This window comes from Camelina sativa, chromosome 16 (assembly GCF_000633955.1).
Source record: "Camelina sativa cultivar DH55 chromosome 16, Cs, whole genome shotgun sequence".
Lineage (NCBI taxonomy): Eukaryota > Viridiplantae > Streptophyta > Magnoliopsida > Brassicales > Brassicaceae > Camelina > Camelina sativa.
The window spans coordinates 24,479,254-24,503,274 of NC_025700.1; the positions used below are offsets into that span (position 1 = coordinate 24,479,254).

The 24,021-nt window shown below is 36.3% G+C and overlaps 5 protein-coding genes across 6 annotated transcripts in view; 2 read left to right on the plus strand and 3 right to left on the minus strand.

The window, feature by feature from the left end:
* On the plus strand, window positions 605-1,913 carry LOC104752227 (zinc finger CCCH domain-containing protein 23-like). The gene has a single exon (XM_010474315.2). The coding sequence runs from the start codon at window positions 664-666 to the stop codon at window positions 1,576-1,578; it is 915 nt and encodes a 304-aa protein (XP_010472617.1). The 5' UTR covers window positions 605-663; the 3' UTR covers window positions 1,579-1,913.
* Window positions 9,601-12,552, minus strand: LOC104752228. Of its 2 annotated transcripts, none has more exons than XM_010474316.2 (10): window positions 12,419-12,552; window positions 11,558-11,733; window positions 11,347-11,478; window positions 11,205-11,255; window positions 11,007-11,103; window positions 10,704-10,750; window positions 10,382-10,601; window positions 10,094-10,223; window positions 9,955-10,000; window positions 9,601-9,830 (listed from the first exon to the last, which is right to left on the minus strand). In XM_010474316.2, exons 1-10 carry the CDS (start codon window positions 12,471-12,473, stop codon window positions 9,756-9,758), a joined length of 1,029 nt encoding a protein of 342 aa, XP_010472618.1. In that variant the 5' UTR covers window positions 12,474-12,552; the 3' UTR covers window positions 9,601-9,755. The 2 variants fall into 2 exon arrangements, with proteins under 2 accessions (XP_010472618.1, XP_010472619.1); XM_010474317.2 differs by having other exon boundaries at window positions 9,955-9,997; window positions 12,419-12,551.
* LOC104752229 (uncharacterized serine-rich protein C215.13-like) lies at window positions 12,728-14,643 on the minus strand. Its single transcript, XM_010474318.2, has 4 exons — window positions 14,468-14,643; window positions 13,920-14,062; window positions 13,624-13,721; window positions 12,728-13,418 (listed from the first exon to the last, which is right to left on the minus strand). Exons 1-4 carry the CDS (start codon window positions 14,631-14,633, stop codon window positions 12,848-12,850), a joined length of 978 nt encoding a protein of 325 aa, XP_010472620.2. The 5' UTR covers window positions 14,634-14,643; the 3' UTR covers window positions 12,728-12,847.
* On the plus strand, window positions 16,295-21,621 carry LOC104752231 (protein EARLY FLOWERING 3-like). Its single transcript, XM_010474320.2, has 6 exons — window positions 16,295-16,508; window positions 16,687-16,987; window positions 17,495-18,291; window positions 19,476-19,527; window positions 19,629-19,752; window positions 20,531-21,621. Exons 2-6 carry the CDS (start codon window positions 16,769-16,771, stop codon window positions 21,481-21,483), a joined length of 2,145 nt encoding a protein of 714 aa, XP_010472622.1. The 5' UTR covers window positions 16,295-16,508; window positions 16,687-16,768; the 3' UTR covers window positions 21,484-21,621.
* Window positions 21,633-24,021, minus strand: part of LOC104752230 (vacuolar-processing enzyme alpha-isozyme-like) — a 3,340-nt gene continuing 951 nt past the window's right edge. The window contains exons 2-9 of the mRNA XM_010474319.2: window positions 23,635-23,799; window positions 23,393-23,549; window positions 23,221-23,306; window positions 22,939-23,138; window positions 22,804-22,852; window positions 22,484-22,696; window positions 22,186-22,389; window positions 21,633-22,024 (exon numbers count right to left, since the gene is read on the minus strand). Coding sequence (XP_010472621.1) covers window positions 21,842-22,024; window positions 22,186-22,389; window positions 22,484-22,696; window positions 22,804-22,852; window positions 22,939-23,138; window positions 23,221-23,306; window positions 23,393-23,549; window positions 23,635-23,799 — 1,257 coding nt within the window. The 3' untranslated portion in view covers window positions 21,633-21,841. The remainder of the gene's footprint in view (window positions 22,025-22,185; window positions 22,390-22,483; window positions 22,697-22,803; window positions 22,853-22,938; window positions 23,139-23,220; window positions 23,307-23,392; window positions 23,550-23,634; window positions 23,800-24,021) is intronic.

The window sequence follows — 24,021 nt, forward strand, 5'->3', positions numbered from 1 at the left end:
GTTAACCATAAAATTTTTAATATCAAATAAAATTTAAATAATAATTAGTGTGGAACCTCATCGTTTAGTAGTGAGTAGATGGGTTTTAGGACGTCAATATGTTTCACATTCTATTGCAATTGCTTAAAATCATTAAAGCACCTCCCACTTAAAAATATTTAAAAGAATCTAAACATAACTAAATTAATAAGAACATAAAAAAACATAAGAAAGAGAGAAAACAAGTATCTAAATGAAAACAAGTATCCATGTTTAGTAATTTAGTTAATAAAAAAAATAAAAAAAAAATGTTATAACTAAAAGAATATCTTTTTTTTTTAGTTTTTTGAGAAACTCATCTGTTTATAGCGTTGGAGGTGGTATTAGTTTAGATACCTGACTTATAAAACTATCAAATAATAATTTTAAGAGTAAACAAAAAATAAAGTAACAAACGAACATAATAAGCACATATTTCTCCACGTGTCGTAATCTTCACACTGAGTTTATTAATAGTCATAACCGTACGGTTTGTGGATAGGGTCAAGATTTTCATAACTTTACTGCGGTTAAGATTGACCCAACCATAGTTAAAAAACAAAGCAGTTTATAACACAAAGACAAACTTCTCCCACATTCTACACTCACTAACAAATTCACAACAACAACAACAAAAAAAAAAAAATGATGATCGGAGAAAATAATAAGCGGCGACATCCGACCATCCATATCCCTCAATGGGACTCAATCAACGATCCAACATGCACAATCTCTTTACCATTCTCTAACGGCGTTAACGATCACCCACACTCTCCGTCACCGTTTCTCGACTCCTTCTCTTCTCTCTACCGTTACCTCCCGTCAAACGAGTTAACGAACGATTCCGACGAGTCATCACTCACCGACGAGTTTCGCATGTACGAGTTCAAGATCCGGCGATGCGCGAGAGGCGGATCTCATGACTGGACCGAGTGTCCGTTCGCTCATCCCGGAGAGAAAGCACGACGGCGAGATCCGAGGAAGTTTCATTACTCCGGCACCGCTTGTCCTGAGTTTCGTAAAGGGAGTTGTAGGAGAGGTGACTCGTGTGAGTTCGCTCACGGTGTTTTCGAGTGTTGGCTTCATCCTTCTCGTTACCGTACTCAGCCGTGTAAAGACGGAACGAGTTGCCGGAGAAGGATCTGTTTCTTCGCTCATACGACGGAGCAGTTACGTGTTTTGCCTTGTTCCTTAGATCCAGATCTTGGATTCTTCTCTTCGAAATCAGGATTAGCTACTTCTCCGACTTCGATCCTCGTTTCTCCACAGTCGGAATCTCCGCCGCTTTCTCCGAGAACCGGTGAACTCATTGCGTCGATGAGGAAGATGCAGTTGAACGGAGGTTGTCCGTGGAGTTCGCCGATGAGATCTGGAGTTAGGTTACCTTTTTCGTCGTCTTTGCGTCCGATTCAGGCGCCGACGTGGCCGAGAATTAGGGAGTTTGAGATCTGGGAGAGTGAACGTGAAGAAGAAGCTCCGGCGATGGAGTTTGTGGAATCTGGAAAAGAACTGAGAGCCAAGATGTACGCCAAACTCAGTCGAGAAAACTCACTCGGTTGAGTTAACCGAGTCTATGATGATGTGGCAGTTCGATCCAGTTTGACTCAGATTTNTTTTTTTTTTTTTTTTTTTTTTTGTGAATATTTGGAGATTTTTTAGGTGTGTAGATAAATGACGTGGCAAGTCAATCTTATTGATCGGATGATGAAGACAAAAAGATGAATTTGTAACTGATACTTGGGAGGCCTTTCTGCAATTTGTTTAGCATTTTCGTCTTTTACTTATTTTGTTTTCTTTTCCATTTCGCTTTATTTTGTTGTGCATTAGTGTTATGTCATTTTGTAATTAGTTCTTAAATGTATTTGGATTTTTGCCAACTTGTTTTATTTCGTCTATCGGTCTATGTACAAAATTGTTAAGTAGACAAAAATATTCAACAATAAATATGAGAAAATAGGTCCAAGAAATTATTAAAAACACTTTGAAAACCTATTTCTAGTGGTATTGGAAAATCAAATTTTAAACTTTCAATGGATAGCACTTTAAACATTTAAAGAATTTCACTAGCAATATAAACCATCAAAATAATTTTAGTAACACTCTAAACCTCTAAACTATGATTTTTGTTTACACCGCCCCACAAAACGACAGAACCAGAACGACTATCATAGAATAGATAACCGCCGTTAGTAGAACCGTTAACTTCCGTCTGTTATTAATAGAACCGTCAACCAAGAGTTACTTCGGATATGAATGCTGATTTTACTCGACCCTTCGATGCTCATGAAATCTATGAAGCAGTGTGTCAAATAGGTGAGGACAGAGCTCCTGGTCCCGATGGCATAACACCACGTTTTTATAGAACATGCTGGGATATAGTTGGTACGGATGTTGTAAAAGAAATACAACAATTCTTTGACACAACATCAATGCCGCAACGATTGAACCATACCAATATATGTTTGATAGCAAAGATAGACAATCCAATCACATTTTCAGATTATCGACCTATAGCATAGTGCTTAGTATGCCGGCTTAAAAAACACTTGAATGGGATAATATCTGATGCACAAGCAGCTTTCATTTCGGGACGACTAATTCAAGATAATGTCATGTTAGCCCACGAAGTCATGCATTCTCTTAAAACCCGAAAGAGAGTGTCTAAATCGTATATGGCGGTCAAAACTGATGTTAGCAAAGCTTATGACCGTGTTGAATGGAACTTCCTGAGATCAACTCTTCAGCTCTTTGGTTTTAGCGAGAAATAGATAACATGGATCATGGCCACTGTAGAATCGGTGAGTTACTCGGTCCTGATCAATGGTTCACCTTTTGGTCATATCAAACCAGAAAGAGGCATTAGACAAGGGGACCCCCTTTCCCCTTACCTTTTTACATTATGCTCAGACATACTAAGTCACCTTATACAATCAAGAGTAGCGGATAAGGATATCAAAGGTGTTAAAGTGGGAGATAATCCACCTAGAATAACTCACCTCCAATTTGCAGATGACTGCCTTTTCTTTTGCCATGCTAATGTAAAAATTGTAGAGCATTGAAAGAAGTCTTTGATGTTTACGAATACTACTCCGGCCAACAAATCAACACGGCCAAATCCATGATAACTTTTGGTACACGCGTGTATGGTTCAACGTAAAACAGGTTAAAATCGATTCTAGATATCTCAAATCATGGAGGTGGAGGAAAATATTTGGGTTTACCGGAGCAGTTTGGCAAGAAAAAGAAAGAAATGTTTGAGTATATAATAACAAAAGTGAAACAGAGAACATCCAGTTGGAGTGCGAGGAAACTATCCCCAGCAGGCAAAGAAATAATGCTCAAATCAGTTGCTTTAGCTATGCTTGTATATGCTATGTCTTGCTTTAAACTCCCTAAAGGTGTTATAACAGACATTGAATCTATACTTATGAAATATTGGTGGGAAAAAGATGCTCAGCACAGAGGAATTCCCTGGATAGCTTGGAAAAAACTGCAATTCTCAAAAAAAGAGGGGGGGACTAGGCTTTCGGGATCTTGAAAAATTTAACGATGCTCTTCTAGCTAAACAAGCATGGCGTCTAATTCAATATCCAAACTCATTGTTTGCACAAATAATGAAGGCTCGCTATTATAGAGACACAACAGTGTTAGAAGCTAAACCAAGGAAAAATCAATCTTATGGCTGGTCATCTATTTTAGTTGGCATCTCTCTAATAAAAAAAGGATCAAGGTTTAACATTGGTGATGGAAAAACGATAAGATAAGGCATAGACAATGTTCTCGATTCACATCCTCCACGACCAATCACTGCTATCAACGATGGAAACAACGACACTATAAATACTCTCATGTTAGTTTCGGGACAAGCAAGATCATGGGATATGGTTAAACTTGGAACAACAATCAGACCAGAAGATATTGATGAAATCAAAAAAATGTTTCTTTCACAAACTGATCAACCAGATTCTATCATATGGAATTACAGTCCTTCGGGTGACTACACTGTAAAATCAGGCTACTGGCTGTTAACACATGATCCTCTATCGTGTGATATCCCACCGGACATACCGCATGGTTCACCTGATCTTAAACACAGAATCTGGAGATTACCAATCATTCCAAAGTTAAAACACTTTCTTTGGCGAATAATCTCAGGAAGTCTTCCAACCTTATCTCGGCTACGGTCCCGTGGTATGAACTTGGATACGTTATGTTCTAGATGTCATCAAGCAGAGGAAACGATCAACCATGCTTTATTCACATGTCCTTTTGCACTTCTGGTCTGGCGCTTTTCAAGTACCCCTCATATTAACATAGAAAATCTAGCAAATGAGGCGGAAGAGAACATTTTAACTCTTGTTACTTCAGTTCTCAATACAACAATCTTAAATGCTGAATCAATGCTACCCATTTGTTTATTATGGAGAATTTGGAAAGCAAGGAATAATGTGATTTTTAATAACATTAGGGAGATCCATCAAAAACTGAGTTATGGTCAAAATCAGATGAGAAACAATTCTATGAACTAACGCATCGCATAACACAACAGAATCAGAGAAGAGATGAAACAAATCTTGATAAGTGGAGACCACCGCCAACAGCTGACTATGTGAAATGCAATTTTGATGCTAGATATAACAACCATAATCATGAAGCATCTGGCGGATGGATTATTCGAAACAATTTAGGTTCAGCTTTAGCTTGGGGTGCAATTCGTTTACCACATACTTCCTCTCCACTGGAGGCAGAAGCAAAAGCTATGCTTGTAGCTTTACAACAGACTTGGATCAGAAGATACACATCGATAATTATAGAAGGAGATTGTGAAGTTCTAATAAACATCATCAATGGTGGAAAGAGACACAAACAGCTCATAAACATTCTTCTTGATTTAAAATTATGGATTTCTAAATTCCAATTCTTTACCTCTGTTTTTACAAGAAGATCCTGTAATAAATCAGCTCATTTATTAGCAGAGTTTGGATGTATTGATTCCTCTTTTTAATCAAGCCTCTATGGCTCCATGAAGAATTGTGTATTGATCAGTCTTAAATCAATATAAATATATTTTGAGAAAAAAAAAAATAGAACGGGTATTTAAAAAAAAAAGAATATTGTGTATATAGTTTATTAAGAAAACCCCCAAATCGAGTTAGGGTTCAAAATCAAAATCCAGAAAAAAAAAAGTGAAAACGTGAATTTGAGTAAAATCGGAGAAGATTTTGGAGCTTCCGAGTCGGAATGGGGTAAGTGTCGCTTCTTCTCCTCCAGTTTGAATTATTAGTTGAAAGGTTTGTTCATTCAATAGTTTTTGTTTTAAAAAAATCATTCCGGGGGTCAAACGAGTTTGTTTTGTCTCTTTGTGGTACCAAATGTTTCGATTAAAATATTAATTGGGTGTTGAATTTCGATTCACATAATCAAAATTAAATTGGGGAGTTTTTGTGTTATGATTGCCAGCATCCTTTCCCCTTAAGTTTTCGACAATGTTTGTATGTGAAAAGATTATAGAGAAAATCACATTTGTTTGGAAAAATCTGATTGGTTGATGGTTGTTTTCACATTAGCTTTGTACGTAAGCTGCTAAGAATTTTAAGTTTATTTTTCTAAATTTCTCAATTTTAATTACATGCAGTTTTGGGTTTCTAATTTCAACTTTTCTTCTACAGTGACAGTGAAACCACAATAAAACTTAATATCCATTTTGGAGGAACTGTGAACAGAGAAGGAGAAGATTATACGTACAGTGGAGAAATGGGTTCTAAGACAGTTCATTGGAGAGTTTCTGAGATTTTATGGAAGAAATTTGACGACTTCTGTATTACGGAGGCAAAAAACAGAGAACCGATTAGGTTCATTTGGTACAAAGAGAGAAAGAAGGAGATGAAGGATTTACAGTATTTGTTTGATCCCACAAGTGACGTTGATATGGTTGACCTTCGTAATCTAGGAAAAAGAACAGGTGAGCTTGATATTTTTCTTGAGCAGGATTCATTTATTTATCCTCCAGGTAGCAAAGATCAACACATGGTAGAAGATAAAAATTATAAGGATTATAGTAGTGCTGATGAAGAAGTTGATAAGGCCAAAAGAGGATGAAGAAGGCTTGGAATCTGAAGATGAAATATTTGACAATGTGTCTGCTGAAGGATATGAGGCTGAATTAGATGATGATGGGGACAAAGAAAATATGGCTGGTGGAGAAGAGAGTGTGGCTGTGATGAATGAGAATGTGGTTGGTGGAAGAGAAAAAACTTTGATAGCTGTGACTAAGATAGTTGATGATGGAGATGATGTGGTTTTAGATGCTGGAGATGGTGGTGAAGATGAAAGGTTTAAGTCACTATTTGAGGAAGGTTTGAGAGCAACAACAGATAAAGAATCATACAAAAATCTTGAAGAACAAGAAGAAGAACAAAGAGAAGATGAAGATAGTGAGCAAGAGTGTGTTGTAGAGGAAGAAGCAGAATATCCAGATACACCACTAGAGTCAGATGAAGAATGGGAACAATGGGATGACGAGAGAAGAGGTAAAGGGAGGAAGCTTATAGATGAGGTACATTTAATTATTATTTTTCATTGATATATCTTATGAGTCATCATTCTTTGCTTGGTATGTTTCAGAGTCATCCCAAGGCACCCACAAAGCCAAGAAAAAGAAGAAATACTCTTTTAGCCGAAAGTAGTTCTCATTCTATACAAGTTGGTGAATCAAGCCCACAAACTCTTGTTACTTCTAGTGCTCCTCAGCCTTCAATCTTATCAAATCAAGTGCAGCCACATGTGAAGAAAGCTAGAAGAGGGAGACCATTGAAGATTAGAAAAACTGGTAAAATTCCACAAGGTGTTGGAACATTTTGGAGTCCATTCACGGATCGACCTTTTGAGGTGTTTGGAGACCGAGTTTATGATAGGTCTAACCTAAACCCAAAACCTCAAGAAGAACGTAACACAGAATCTGAGCAATAGGCACCATGTTTTTGTGACCAGTAACTACCTTATTCACTCTCTATTATGACTATGGTTACTTTTACTTATATAGAGATTTTGTTTGCTTTTGAATTCATGTATGACAATTTGACATTATCATCTATCTATATTTTTGGATTTTTTTTGTTTACGGGAAATAGTAAAAGTTAACACTCTGTTTTCGTTCATCAAACTCAGGCTATGAATGGTAACCACTTAAATGCGGTTTTGGAGGTCCGTTTTTTTTAAATATACTAAAGTCACTATTCAACACATTTAGGCTATGAATGGTAACCATTTAAATGCGGTTTTGAAAGTGTGTTTTTTTTAAATATACTAAATTCACCATTCAACACATTTAAAACAAATTTGCGTTTTTTAAAAAAAAAAAAAAAAAATCGCGGATTTTGGGGCACAATTAACACAGGGCCGCTTTTCTATACTAGAAGTGTCTGATATGTAGCGGTCCACTACAAATCCGCAATCAACAGTTATTTTTTTGATTTTTTTTAATTTAAATAAGCTATATATACGGATATGCATATCTCAAAAATCACAACAAATTTATCCCACTTTCCCTATTTTAACTCACTTCCCAAAAAACACTCACGATTGACCCCAAAAAAAAAAATATTTCCTTGTTTATAGGCTTGCAACATTTACTAAGGTGAGCTGTACTGTTTTTTTTTTCCTAATCGGTACTACAATTTTTTTTTTCCACACTAATGGGTACTACTACTATTATTATCTTGTTGTTCAAATAAATTTTAGTTCAAATAATAATAGTTTAATTAAATTATTTTTGTATCAATAATTTAATTAGAATATACTTATATATAATATATTAACACTCTTATGAAATCTATAAGAGATATTTTTTTTAGTTTAAACTCATAACAATTAAATATATGATTCAATATTTCTTATTTTGTTTTGCAATTTAAAAATTTGTTATAGTAGTAGTAGGTTATATATATTTCATTAATCTTTAAATAGATACATATATTTACTACAGATAGTGTTTATTAAATATTTAATTTAAAATAGTTCATAACATACAATAATATACAAATATACTAATTATTAATAAATTTATTTATAATATATAATCCGCACCGTTTTTCCTTTTTTACCATTCACACAATTAATACTGAACCACAAATAGTTTTTCACCAATCAAATATCATTATGTACCTCTTATTTTGTATAAACCGCACTTGTCCCGCAAACCGCATATACCGCAGTTGATACGTACCGCACTCAAAAACCGCTTTCTCCGCACAACCAAATAAGCAGTCACCATTCGGACCTTCAGAAACGAAATTCATAATAAAAATTACGAGGATTTTGAATTTTAAACACGTGAGACAATCATTATGGCAAGTGGTTATATAAAAAAAAATGATGGAAGTTAACGGTTCTACTAACGGCAGTTATCTATTCCGTGATGGTCGTTACGGTTCTGTCGTTTCGTGGGGCGGTGTAAACAAAAATCATAGTTTAGAGGTTTAGAGCCTTACTAAAATTAATTTGATGATTTATATTGCTAGTGAAATTTTTTGAAGGTTTAAAGTATTATCCAATGACATTTTGAAGGTTTAAAATGTGATTTTCCCGTATTTTAAATCTTACTCTGAGTAGAGTTAAATCTATTTTTCGAGTAAAAATATAATAGTAGGTCAAAAATGATTAAACGTTTAAAAATAGCTTTAGTTAGTATTATTTTAAGTGTGGATTACACAGTCAAATAGACAAAAGTATTCAACAAAGAATGAGAGAAAATAGGTACGATAAATTACTAAAAACACTTTGAAAATCCAATTCTATTGGTATATTAAATTTCAATTTGAATATAGTTACACTATTTTTATAGTGAAAATAGTATAATAGGTTAGAGCTTATAGTATATGGAGCATGTGTATATGTTTAGATGTTTTTCAAATAGCAAGAGTTAAATATTGTCTTATAGCTTCTAACTTCTAAGACAAGATAAATGTAGCAAAATGTTATAAATTAAAAAGGATGCATTTAACAAATTGGAACTTAAAATTGGTAGCATGTTATTCTATTTTCACTATTATTCTATATTTAGACCACGGGATATTGTCCGTGGCCTCTTGTATTGTATATCTTCTCTTGGGATTATTAATAAAATTAAGATGACAAAAAAATAAGGTTAGAAGTAATTAAGAATTACATATACTGTCTACATAAAAAATTTACGTTGCGTGGGACATAAACGAGTTATCGGTTAAGCACTTGTACTTGTACATGATTTATTGTTAAATATAAGACTTTTACACAATATCTAACTCTAATAGATGTAGTAAGACATAGCGTTTAGATTTTAAAAGATCAATTGTTAATTTGCACAAAAAAGTGAAATTACTCGTACTAAAAACCACTAATTTAGACTACGAATCATCAACCCTACAAAACGTAATTAAACTATCAGTTTCACTAACACTAAAGGAAACAGAGCGGGCGTAGAAACCAATTGATGGGTTGAACGTTACTCATCAGATAAACTACTTTTGCATTTGCCAATAAACCACAGCTGATATGGTCTTTTTTGGTTTCATCAAACTATAAAGTCCCTTTAGGGAAATGGAATGGTAAGTTCCAGTATTAAGTTAATGATGTAACTTTTATTGAAGAGGGGACTCTCTCGGGTCCGTACTGAACCATGGAGTTTCCAAGTTTAAAGAGGGTTTAATGTTTTTTTGGTAGGGGGCAATGAGACAGATTACAAAGGGCCCTCATTTCCTTCAATAGTCTATCATTCTTCCTCTCAGTATAGCCTCCGCCTTACGCACTTCTTTCACCGGTCCAATCACAAATATCTGCACCAAACCCATTTCCACAAAACACTTACCTTATTACATCTTTGGGTTCCACCAATCTCTCATTTATAGCTAAACATTGGAACTATGTTGAGATCGCGTGCCCCAATGGAATAAGACTAACCTTGTCAGGTGGACCCTTTGCCCCTCCAATTAGAATTTCCGCGCTGCTAGACGAAAAAAATCACTCGTGTTATATGACAGTCAGATATCAAATGTCTTGTTAGCACTACTACAACATGAAAACGAAATGGTTTATATACTTGCAAGCTTCCTTAATGGCGAGAATTGATGATCCTTTCCTTCCAATCACACGTCCCATCTTTCCTGGTGGAACATCAAGCACTGACAGGATCTCTTCTTCGAGACATTCATCTTCTGACTTCAGGTTATCTGCAATACTCAAAAGTCCAACTACAATCAGTATACCAATGAAAGCTAACATCACTAGTCTATTTATCTTTCTGTCTATAGATTTTTATTATATCTTCACTGACCGCAGAGAGTAACCTAGTTATGTCCTGAACTACATTCTTAATGTACGCACAAACCTGGAATTGGAGGAACAGCCGGCCAATCAGCAAAATCACCATCGTTCATGCAGCAGAGACACCGACAGTACAACGCACCACGAACAGCTAGATGCCACAGTGACCGCTGATTTAGTTTTCCCATCATTTTGTGATAGAGATACAGAAGGAAGCGGACATCATCGGCAGCTGCGCGGATCATAAGCTCAGTCATTGGCCTGTATGTCCAAAACTTTGGGTCCTAAATTTGAAAGATTAAGGCAACACAAACAACTCATTATCTATTGTGGAAGCATAATTTGAGTTTAAACACTAGCAAAGATGTAGTAGAAATGTAATGAACCTGGCGCATGAGCACACGAACTTCTTCTTTCTCTTCATATGATATGCCTAAACCGAATAAACAAAAGCAAAGTGATTGATTCACCACCACATGATAGGAAAAATGTCAATATCACTATTTCAAGGTGCAAGATATGAACCAGAACAAGAAGTTCCAAAAAGCAGGCTCTATAGATAAGGTCGAACTTGCATAAACATTTGCTCAGCTGAAATCAGTATATTCACGCCCAGAACAAGATGCCGCGAGGATTAAATATTTAAGGTAAATCATAAATAAAAACTAACATGATAATATAAAATGTACCGCAGTAACGTGGATCAGCAAGGAGTGAAACAAACGATATGTAATCATCTAGAGGTCTTCTCCTGCCTTCTTGCTCTTCTATCAGAGAATAAGCAATCTATGAACCAGAAAATAGTATAAGAAAATCAGGACCAAGGTTACTTAGGCAGGAAATAGTCTAAGGCAAGAGATTCTTTTCATGTCACACAGAAAACGTACCTGAGTGTCCACAACATTGTGCAACCTTATCCCAAACTGAAAGTATAAGGCCTATAGTACGAAAAATAATTAAAGCGACGTTGTCACGAATTATAAATATGTCATGAGCACAATACCAAGTAAACAAAAATAGTTCAGACACCTCACTGTCACGTTTGCAATCATGAATAACTTTTGTGATGTAATTAGACTCGAGTGCAGGCTTACAGGCTTTCATAAGCACCTCGCCACCTTCGATGACATCAACCAAGTATATTGCATTAGAGAATGCAATCTGCCAAGACAAGAATCTTCAGTTAGAATTACAAACTACTGAACAAAGAATCTAAAATTCTAGTTAAAAGGGGTCATACCTGCATGATACAAAGTTTTCCATGTCGACAGAGGTCAACACCCTCACAGTCAAAACCAATGACCAATTTCTTTTCGGGAGAAGGGTTTAGGAAATCAGCAGGAAGTTGCAAAGGATCCTTCACTATGTGAATCGGAACTTGTGGCTCATTAGCTTCTTGTGTCAGTGGCCTCCCTCCTACATAGTGAAACTCAGAGATGAGACTAAAGATTTATGACAGTTTTCACTACTTACATAGTCAAAATACAAACAAATTGCAAAAAAATGTAACATAACTAACATGTCTAGTTTGTAGTAAAGTCCAAGCTGCAAACACAGAAACTGTAATGATCTATCCAAGTCATGCATTCATCTTTACGAATATTCCACAGTTCCATAAGAAATTTTAGATGAAAAAAAACAAATTAAACCAAAATCTAAGCTGCAAACAGAGATACTGTAGATGATCTAAATCCAACTCATAAGACAATTCTCAAATCAAAAATGAAATTAACAAAAATCTCTCATAAGATGCATTGTAAGAAAGCAATAACGAAGCACTTGAAACTCCGAACCTAAACTCTCCCAGAATCAAGCCAAAATAGACGGCTTAACTCACATTTTCGATTAGAAACGAAGTAACGTTAGCATCGAATCGGTTTATTCTCAATCAATTGATTCAAAAGCGAAAGCAAAAAAAAAAAACAAATTATTTGGGGGATTATGAGGGATAAAGCAGATCGAATGCGGTGAAATCAGGAACAGGGAAGCTAATCGATCGCAATAGAAACAACGAAGATAATTACAAGTAGTGCAAAGCTTATTGAAACGATAAAAGATCGAATTGAGGGATAGAGAAGCAAATTGAAGAAGAAGAATGGACCTGGTTCTGGAGGAATCGGGACGTGAGCTCGCTGAGTTGGAGAAGACGACGCCATTTCGATCAAAGCGTCGAAGCAGCGCTCTCACAACTTTTATTTGAGGGGACTGTCCAGATTCACCCGACGGGTGGGTTCCCTAACCGAATCGGGTTTAGTTAAAGAACGATGGTATTTGGGCCTGTGCTTGGGCTTTGGCTATAATAAAAAATATATATATATAATATATATATATATACATATATATAAACTTTTTATTGGTATTATTAAAAAACTTTGTACTTCAATTTTAAACCTATAATAGTTTTGATCAAAACTTTTAACACATAGTATTAATTACTTTGAATAATTAAAAATTAGTTGCACACAGAAATAATAATCAACAATTTAGTATTGTTAATGGAAAAGGGCTGGCTATTCGTTCGCCTCTTTGATCACTTTTCACAAAGTCTCATGTCCAATGCTTTACAAGACTTGCTCTTGCTAGAGACTTCAGTGTAAGATATATCTTCCCCTCTATTATAGCCTCTATCTTCTTCCATAGACTTAGAACACATTCTCTCTTCAACGTCAATATTGTTTGTCCCTGAACTTGAAGTATAGCCACATGGTTGTGTCCTCATTTGAACAGACCTGAGTAGAGCGGTTCTCCTCAAGTCACCTGAATGGCAGATATCGCTGGGCGATGATGGAAACCTTCCTTCTGTGTCTGATCCTCTATGGCGAGACTGTGGAGTAGTAGTAGTAGTAGTGGTTGTTGTTGTTGCATTGGAGCTCATGGAGGTAGGACATGTATGTGAATGGAGTGGGATTGTTGACGATGACAGGAGTGGTGAGTTTGTTGAAGAAAGAGGTCTTTGGTATCGATATGGTGAAACTGGACTCGTTGGGCGGCTCTCGGGTTGCGATGAGCAAGTGCTTGTTGTTGTTGTTGTTGGGTCCTCGCAGAATCTTGCTTCGTCTGAGTCTTCCGACATGGGAGAGTATTGTAATGGTAAATCATCTGTGTTAATGTACGACACATAATGATCAGATATGTTAAAACTTCACAACCATATTCAACAACAAATGCGCCACTCCAAAGTCTCTAATGAGCTAAAAACACTACTAGAGCCTGCTTGAATCTCCTGGTATCAAACTTCAAACAAAGGATCGAGAGACAGAAACAAAACAAGATCAAACACAAAATCAGGGTGAGAGATATTCAAACCTGTGATAAAGAAAGCTCTCAGACCGAGCTGGAGACTCTAACATATTGACAGGAAGTGAGTCCCCGACTGTTAGTCCGTTTAAACTGCAAGCCATTATCTACGAGAAAGATGTTGGCCAAATTTAAACACTGTTAAGATAGAAAAGCAAAATCCGCTGACTTAACAGATATGATATAACCACCATCCCACAAGAAAAGAAAGCGTTCAAGTGAAAAAGTAGGCTGTAAATGGCGATTTCAGAACCCATCAAACAACTGAGTTACGGAGCAAAGAAGACCAGAATAAAAAAACAAACCTCGCTAAGATAACGTTTCTGGGAGCGAAGGTTATCGAGGTAGACCTCGTCTTCTGGATCTCTGGTTCGTTTCCCACTCGGAGAGGAAACTGATATGGGCACTGGTGGCTCATTGGCTTCTTGTGTCAGTGACCTACCTCCTCCTGCAAGAATAAAACTCTCAGACATGAGAGACAAGAAATCTATAACAAAAATCTACTACTTCTTGCATTCAACCCAAAAAACTAACAAACAGTGTATAGTTTCAGTATGTAATCTAATCCATACTCAAACATTTCTATAAAACATTTCAAATCAAAACAAGAGTTAAAAGGAAAGAAAACAAAAAAAAAATGTATATATTCAATCAATTGATAGACATATTTCGATCAGAAATGAAGTTTTATATTAGATACCAAAATCAATTATTTAGGGGAATCTGAGGGATGAAGCAGATCGATTACGGTTAACAAATGAAGATGATTAGTAGTAGCGTAACTTGGTATAATCGAGTTAAGAATCAGGAAATTGGAGTATGGAGAAGCAAAATTGAAAAAGAAAAAGGGGACCTGGTGGTGGTGGGTCGGGAGGAATTGGGACGTGAGTACGCTGAGTTGGAGAAGAAGAAGCCATTTCGATCAGAGTAGAGGAGCAGATTCGCCAACGGACGGGTTGAAGATAATCACAACTTGAAGAATTCCTGAGTTTTGTGATAAAAAAGGGTAACTGGTACATTGGTTTTTCATTTTTGGGTCATCTGTTTGATTTTGGCCCCCAAAAAAAAAAAAAAAAAAAAAAAAAAAAAAAAAAAGAAAAAAAAAAAAAACTATACTGGATAACTATATTAAAAATAGTATAATAGTTGATAACTTGCATAAGCTTATTTAGTTATTTTTATCCAAAACAAAAAAAATAATATATTTTTTATTTAAAAAATTTAGAATAAGGTTGATTATAATAATTTGTATACTATTGAACGACGTATGTCTAGTGGAGGATTAGCTTTGTTTTACAACGATGAAATAAAATTTGATATTTTTTATAATTATGATCGTTTCATTGATGTTTAAGGTTCATTTGGGTAACAATTGGTGTTTTTATATTTTTGTTTAGGGTGATCTCGTTCCTTAATTTCGGAAGAGAGTTTGAGGTAAATTAATTCAAATAGAATCTTCTAGGAAGGACCCTTGGTTCATGATTGGAGATTTTAACGAACTTACTAGAAATCACGAAAAAGGTGAAGCGTTGCAATCGATCTCTTCTTTTGTGCTTTTTATTCCTATGATTCATCATTGTGGAATGTTGGGGTTTCCTTGTTATGGTGAACAACTATCATGGTGTGGTAATAGGCGAAATAATCAGATTGTTAGATGTCGGTTAGATCGAACGTTAGGTAATGAATATTGACATTGTCTCTTTCCCAATCAAGAATATATTATTTAGATATGATTGGTTCTGATCATTGTCCAATTTTAACAACTTAGAGAACATCTAATGTGAGGCGTGCTAAGACTTTCTGATTTGATAAGAGGTGGTTAGGTAAAGAGTGGCTTAATGGAGCAATAGAGTCACACTGGAATCGCACAAAAAAAATTTTGGATCCTGATTTTTGTGAATAAGATTAAGAATTGTAGGAACTTCATTTCTTGGTAGCGGAAAAAGAATGTTCCACATGGTCCATCCCTCATCGCCTCGTTAAAGGTAGCCCTACAAGATGCAAAACGATTTCTCAAACAAAAATTCATTTTATAGAGAAGAAATTGAAAGAGGCATACCGAGATGAAGAGATTTATTGGCAACAGAAGAGTATGAAGTTTTGGATACAGGTCGAGGATAAAAACACAAAGTTTTTTCTAAGTAAGTATACTAAACATCATAAATACAAAACAACATCATAATTCATAAGTATTCTAAACATCATAAATACAAAACAATATAATCCAAACACTACATCTATATATGATTTCTAAGTAGGTATTTAAACTACATTTAATTTTGTATAATATTTTTAACTAATTAAATATATAAAACTTCTGCCATTTTATAAGATGTTTTAAAAAAAAATTATACTATAAGATGTTTTCAAGTTTTGAAAATTATAGATTAGTTCATCTTGTAAATTTGTAATACTTGATGACTCTACTCATTTGTTTAGAAACAAAAACAGAGAAAAAACAGGCTATATCTTAGCTGAAAACAAATCTTTATTCTAGATTACAAAGCTTTGATTTTATTCTTTATAAACTAGGTAGAAAATATGGTCATCTTACATATTCTTTATAAAAAACAACAAAAAAGTGATGTATTGGATGAGGTTTTAAAGATTTCTTTACTTTTTAAGATTACATATTACAAAAGGAGTCCACGTTGTCACGCACTTTCCGGTGGTGAAAATGTCCAAATGGGATTTATGAAATGATATCTCCAAAGATATCCTCTCTCTCTGCTTCTAGACCCCACTTTTCCTATCTCTTTTTGCCCCTTTCCTCTCTATCCTCTCTCTCTCAACAAGTCATCTTCTTCTTCCTCCTTGCGAATCTTGTTCCTTTGGCTGCTTAACTATCATCTCTACCTTGATTCACTTCACCGTCTCTATTACTCGATTAGCAGGTTGAACTCACTTGGGTCTTTCTTTGATTTCTCTTTACTTGGTTTATTTTTTCTTCTTTGATTGGTTAGAGAGAGAGATCTCTATCGTAGTCGGTGGGTTAAGTTATTTCATTTGATTGGTGGGTTTGTTTTATTGAAGCTTCTTTTTGCTAAATTTGGTGTCTTTTTGGATTTTTAGGTTCAATTATTGAAGCTTGTTGTTGCTAAATTCGGTGTGAAGTTAGGTTATTTTTGAGAAGCAAAGTTTGTGAAATTGTATTATGAAGAGAGGGAAAGATGAGGAGAAGATATTGGAACCTATGTTTCCTCGGCTTCATGTGAATGATGCTGATAAAGGAGGGCCTAGAGCTCCTCCTAGAAACAAGATGGCTCTTTATGAGCAGCTTAGTATCCCTTCTCAGAGGTTTGGTGATCATGCCTCGTTATCTCATAATTCCCGTAGTAGCACAACCACTTTGATTCATCCTCCTGGTAGTCAGGTATTGCTTTGTTTTTTTTTTAGCAATAGTTGTTTCCAGTTGTGGTAACTGATGTTAAATAGCTTAAATGAAAGAGTAGGGGTAGGGGTTGAATGATCAGTGTTTCAAGTGTTATAATCTCATAATAACTTCTTCCGCTTATTGATTGAACTTTTGGGATTGAATTCACTTGCACAAATCAGGGTATAGTGGACACGAATGTATCTTAGTGTGGATGACCAGAGCGGTTTATCTTTTTAAACTAACTTTCTTGTTGTTACCAATAGTTTCAGTAGAAGATTATGGTTTTCAAGACATTTATGTAGGTTTTTGACTTTAGCGGGATTTGCTCTTTTGATTTGTTTTGTAATGTAAGGTTGGATCTGGATGTTGATGATTTAACAGTACTTTTAGTTTTTCTCTTGTGAAAGATTTTTTATGTACTGAAGTTTCATGATTGCTACTGGTTATTGTATTCTACTTGATAAAGACATGGGGAATAATCCTTTTTAACCCTCCTTTCTGCAGTCTTGTGGTGTGGAAAGAAACTTATCTTCCCGGCATCTTGATTCTTCAGCTGCAAACGAAGCAACTGAGAACTGTGTATCCCAAATGTCCTTTATGGAAAATGTGAGGTCTTTGGCACAACATGATCAGAGGAAAATAGTGAGAGAGGAAGAAGAGTTCGCAGTTCCAGTATTTATCAACTCAAGAAGATCTCAGGGTCATGGCAGAACCAAGAGTGGTATTGAGAAGGAAAAACACACCCCATTGGTGGCACCTAGCTCTCGTCACTCCACTCAATTTCAAGAAGTGAATCGCCCAGGCTCAAAGCAAAACATATGTTTGGCTAATTTTTCGAACCTTGAGGGTAGGGAGCAGGTCAAGGCGAATACAAAGTCAGGTGGCTTTGTAATCTCTTTAGATTTATCAGTCACAGAGGGAATGAATCTCGAAAAATCAGCATCGAGTTATGACAGAGTAAATGATGGTAATGCTTCCTTAAGACAAGAGTCTAAAAATCGTTTATACCGAGATGGTGGCGCAACACGTGTGATGGACACTGATAATGGAGCTGAATCTCACTTGGCAACGGAAAGTCATTTAGAAGAGGATCATGGAAGTCCTGAAGACATTGATACTGGTCGTGAATACAGCAGAAGCAGAGGATGCGCCTCTCTGCAGCAGATAAATGAAGATGCAAGTGATGATGTTTCTGATGATTCGATTGTGGATTCTATATCCAGCGTAGATGTCACTCCCGATGACGTTGTGGGAGTATTAGGTCAAAAACGTTTCTGGAGAGCAAGGAAAGCTATTGCCAAGTAAGTTCACCAGAAATTTACACTTTGATTGACTAAATTATATATTTTCTGGTCTTTTTATCCATCTCCTTCTTTGATACCGACTTTTTTCTGCTAGCAAGAAGTTAATACTTAAGCTTTGTTGCATAATTTTACTGGAGCTTTCCTCTGTTGTTTTTTGCTATTTTCATGGAGGACTGTGGTAGGGCATATTTAACTATCAGTACATTTACTAGAACACTTTCCAACAGTTCTTTTTCATGATTAACGATCGCTGGTTCACATGTATAATTATAACTTTATAACTCGGTTATCTACTCTGTCTAATTTTGGGAGAAAAGATTTTGGGTTTTTACTTGAGAAGTGATGGTTCTATAGTGGAGAGGCCACTGATTGCTTCTAAAACGGTCCTATAATATGTTTAGTTGAAGAGCCCTTGGTAGCATATTAACGCATTTAACACGTTGGATCATGTTATAGCAGGGAGGGACATTCTCTGTTGACATACATTGTGCAAGGTGCCCGCCGAGACAGTTCATGGCTTTATACTATGTCTTCTTTGCATCTGGTTGTTGGAACATGTCCCTGTCTCGGTTTGGTATTACTTTAATTCTGCACTGTCATCTTGGACATTTTCCCTACTTGTCATTCAAGGGGTTGAATCAGGTAGGGGAATGTTTTTCTGAGAATTACGGGATCTAAGTTTTGGTTAACCATACATTAAGCTACTTTTGAGTCTTACGACGATGCAGAATTATAGTTGCTTCTTGCTATTGCTTAAGAGGATCCTTAGTGTGGTTGTAAACTACAGAGTTTCTATGGATTTTAGACTCCATAACTCAGATTTAAGGTTCAATGTTCTCTTAGCTATGGTAAGGTTTCAGGGTTCATGACCAAACGTTAACAAGTTTTGTTTCTTGCTTTTTGTTAAATATCTGAGATTCACATTAAGCTGCACTGTAAGCTAGATTTCAATAAACCCATCCCTTGCATCATGTATCTTCAATTTAGATATTTATATCTATTTTTCTTGAAAGTTTTCTGGTTATCTATGCCTAACGTGTCCGTGGACGTATTACTTTGCTTTTCTATCACTGCTGATTAGCTATTTATGCTTGTTTCTTTTCCCTATCTCGTCTTCAACAGAAACTATATCTTTCCTTTAACGGTTCATCTTCTTGACGTGACTCTGTTTCTCATTACAGTCAACAAAGAGTATTTGCGGTTCAACTATTTGAGTTGCACAGACTGATTAAGGTAAAGTCGTTCGAAAACTTCTCTTATGTTTCAGTGAATATTTGTTTATTTTATAGCTGAAACAGACGTATTAAACTGTGCTTTAATTCTGTAATAATCAGGTTCAAAAACTTATTGCTGCATCACCGGATATTTTGCTCGATGAGATAAACTTTCTTGGAAAAGTTTCTGCTAAAAGCTATCCAGTGAAGAAGCTCGTTCCGTCAGAATTTATGGTAAAGCCTCCTCTACTACATGTTGTCGTCAAACAAAGGGGCGACTCGGAGAAGACTGNATTATAGTTGCTTCTTGCTATTGCTTAAGAGGATCCTTAGTGTGGTTGTAAACTACAGAGTTTCTATGGATTTTAGACTCCATAACTCAGATTTAAGGTTCAATGTTCTCTTAGCTATGGTAAGGTTTCAGGGTTCATGACCAAACGTTAACAAGTTTTGTTTCTTGCTTTTTGTTAAATATCTGAGATTCACATTAAGCTGCACTGTAAGCTAGATTTCAATAAACCCATCCCTTGCATCATGTATCTTCAATTTAGATATTTATATCTATTTTTCTTGAAAGTTTTCTGGTTATCTATGCCTAACGTGTCCGTGGACGTATTACTTTGCTTTTCTATCACTGCTGATTAGCTATTTATGCTTGTTTCTTTTCCCTATCTCGTCTTCAACAGAAACTATATCTTTCCTTTAACGGTTCATCTTCTTGACGTGACTCTGTTTCTCATTACAGTCAACAAAGAGTATTTGCGGTTCAACTATTTGAGTTGCACAGACTGATTAAGGTAAAGTCATTCGAAAATTTCTCTTATGTTTCAGTGAATATTTGTTTATTTTATAGCTGAAACAGACGTATTCAACTGTGCTTTAATTCTGTAATAATCAGGTTCAAAAACTTATTGCTGCATCACCGGATATTTTGCTCGATGAGATAAACTTTCTTGGAAAAGTTTCTGCTAAAAGCTATCCAGTGAAGAAGCTCGTTCCGTCAGAATTTATGGTAAAGCCTCCTCTACTACATGTTGTCGTCAAACAAAGGGGCGACTCGGAGAAGACTGACCAACATAAAATGGAAAGCTCAGCTGAGAACGTTGTTGGGAGGTTGTCAAACCAAGGTCATCATCATCAACAATCCAACTATATGCCTTTCCCGAACAACCCACCCGCTTCACCAGCTGCAAATGGATATTGCTTTCCTCCTCAGCCTCCTCCCTCGGGAAATCAGCAATGGTTGATCCCTGTAATGTCACCTTCTGAAGGGCTGATATACAAGCCTCACCCAGGTATGGGGCATCCAGGAGGGTATTATGGTCATTTTATGCCTCCACCCATGGTAATGCCTCAGTATCACCCGGGCATTGGATTCCCACCTCATCCTAGTAGTGGCTACTTCCCTCCATATGGAATAATGCCCACCATGATGAACCCTTATTGCTCAGGCCAACAACAACAACATCATCAGCAACAACAACCCAATGAGCAGCATATGAATCAGTTTGGGTATCCTGGAAATTTTCAACACCAACAACAACCCAATGAGCATATGAATCAGTTTGTGTATCCCGGAAATCTTCAGAACACCCAACAACAGAGCTCGGTTAATGAAGCTGCTCCACAGGAACAGCAACAGCTAACAAAGTCTTACCCTCGGGCTCGAAAGAGCAGGCAAGGGAGTACAGGAAGCAGTCCAAGTGGGGTTGAGGGTATCGCTGGTAACAAGTCCTTTCGGCCCTTCTCAGCCATTGATGACAGCAACAATATCAACAACGAACGTGAGGATATGATGACAACAACCACAACGACAACCAGAACAACTGTTACTCAGACAACAAGAGATGGAGGAGTGACGAGAGTGATAAAGGTTGTACCTCACAATGCGAAGCTCGCAAGTGAGAAAGCTGCCAGGATTTTCCGGTCAATACAAGAAGAACGTGAACGCTATGACCCATCCTCGAACTCTTAAGCTTGCGACTCAAGATATGTATTTTACCAAAGTAGAAAAGTGTGATAGATGTTATTCTCAATATATGTACCAATGTAAACGTATTATGTGAGCCTCATTTATGTATGTTAATTGTCTTAAAAAGTCTTGAAATCACTAGAACACAAACGTTTATCGTTGCTTTTACTGCATATTAGAATTATCTGAAAATACTTACAATCACTCTTCTTATATCTCTGAGGCCCACACCAATAACTTAAGCATACAATATTTACATCAACTTGTGTACATAGGAAGGATTATAACGGGTATTAAGATATACATAGATGTTATTATCATCATACACGGATATAAACAAACACTGATGGGGAGATGAGGATCAAGCACTGAATCCTCGGTGGAGAGAGCTCCAAGGACCGGCAGGGATGGACGGACAGGCCTGCATCGCTGCCTCCTCCATCTGCGTCATCTGAATGCCTGCATTACATATGTTTGCGATCGACCTCATGTGCTTTATTCCGTACTGAGACAACGATCCGCAGTGCCTCTCGAACGCTCTCACCTAACAACCACATGAAAGAGATGACGTCATCATGACAAGAAAGCTTTATCATTGGCTTTGACCATCTAAAGACATTGTTTAATACTAACCATATAGAGTTTATCCAAACCTTTATGCAAGAACTTAAATAGCAAAGTTTTTAATGAGAGGCAAAAGAGTACCATAGATTTAAGGAGGTCCCAATCATCCACAAGTGGTTTTCCAGAAGGCCGGACTTTATTTAGTATCGCAGGACCTTCCAAACCAAACAAAAGTTTCCCAATCAATAGAACGCTATTGTCGACGTGGAGTCTGTGAGACATTGCTTCAATGACTTGCTTCTGAGCTTCAACTTTTCTTGCAGAACCTTCTGGTGCCTTTCGATACTACATGGAAAAAATCACTTTGATATAGGTTAAGTAACCACATACAATATTTTTTCGTAGATATCGCCGAAAAGCAAAGAGAGTAGGATTAAACCTTATCCCAGAAATGGACAAGATCAGCGTCACGCTGGTTTGTAACTCTTGAAGGTGGCCTTAGTAATAAATTCTCATCCACAAAGGTGAAGTTTTCATTGGCTGGGTTTGTGCCCATATAAAGAACAAGCTTCTCCTTGCTGAGTCCTATATCTCCAAATTCCAAGACATGAGAACCATAAGATGAACCAGTGCCTGCAGTCCTCTTTTTCACCTGAAACAATAATTATTCGTTTTAATGCTCAATGCACAAACAGTTCTCACTCGAAAGAGTTCCAGACAAAACTTAAATCACAAATATACAAAACATGAAGCATATACCAGTTCATATTGCTGGTGCAAACTCTCTGTCTGTAAATTGTGTTTATCACTGTGTGAATTGAAAGCAAAGGAATTAGGATCACATAGAGAATACTATATATTCTTGTCATATTTTAAAAGTTTCTTAAAGAATACCTGTCTTCCATCCAAGCAACACTGTATAAGTCACCCAAACAGGTCTCATACTCAGAAGGAGGACTAGGATCCTCTCCAGGACAATAAGTACCCCAGCTGCTTTCTACTGCATTTGATGCGGTTGTGGCATAAATGTTTAAACCCTCTGGTAAAAGGCCTTCAAAAATACTTCCTGACTCACAAGCCTCTAAATAGAACGCCTGCATTCACGAGAATATGATCAAGCCAAATCACAAGTAGCTGACAAATTAAGCATTATCAGTAAGAATCTTGTCAATGTACCAAGCTCTTATATGTTCCAGAAGCATGTTTTTTCTTCAAGACATCATTTAGATCTTTTGCATATAGATATGGAGAAGTTGGCATCCCTGAACATAAACATAGAGAGTCAAAGTCATCAAACTTTTCTCAAAAAAACTTCAACTTCAAGAAGAAAAAAAATGGTTGAACATACCAAGCACTCCCGGGCCGCCGTGATCGCTATAATATATAAAAATATGATCGTTTGGACCGCTATTTACAACTTTACCACTTCCTCCTTTAAGAGCTTTTTTGTTTCCAAGGATCACAGCAAATAAGTTATCAACATTAACTTCATCTCCAGTATAATCCTACCACAAGCAAAACCCCAAACAAATCAAATCACAAAGCCGTTACAAAGATCCATAAACCGCAGCTAAAAATCTAAACAAAAACCTTGGGAACTCCGTTATAGACATCCTCTCCATTAGGACTGTTAATAATAACTCCAGGTCTTGGATTCTCTTCGTGCTTTGCAATATCATCATACATAAACACTACAATATTCTCCTCTTTCACTCCACCTTTCTTTAGAAGCTGATAAGCATGACAAACATCCGCCTGCAACATTTGATCATTAGTCTCTCCACCAAACTAACTTTAGGCTGACCAACCAACCCTAAGAAAGATTCAACTATTACAAGAACTTGTAGCTCAAAATTTGACAAATTCTTTAATGATCTCGTAAGATATAAACTGCGCCGCAATTTCGTAATTTGGATATGATCAACAGAAATGTAAAATTAAATAAACAGCAAAATCCTAAAAAACCGCCTCCCCCCC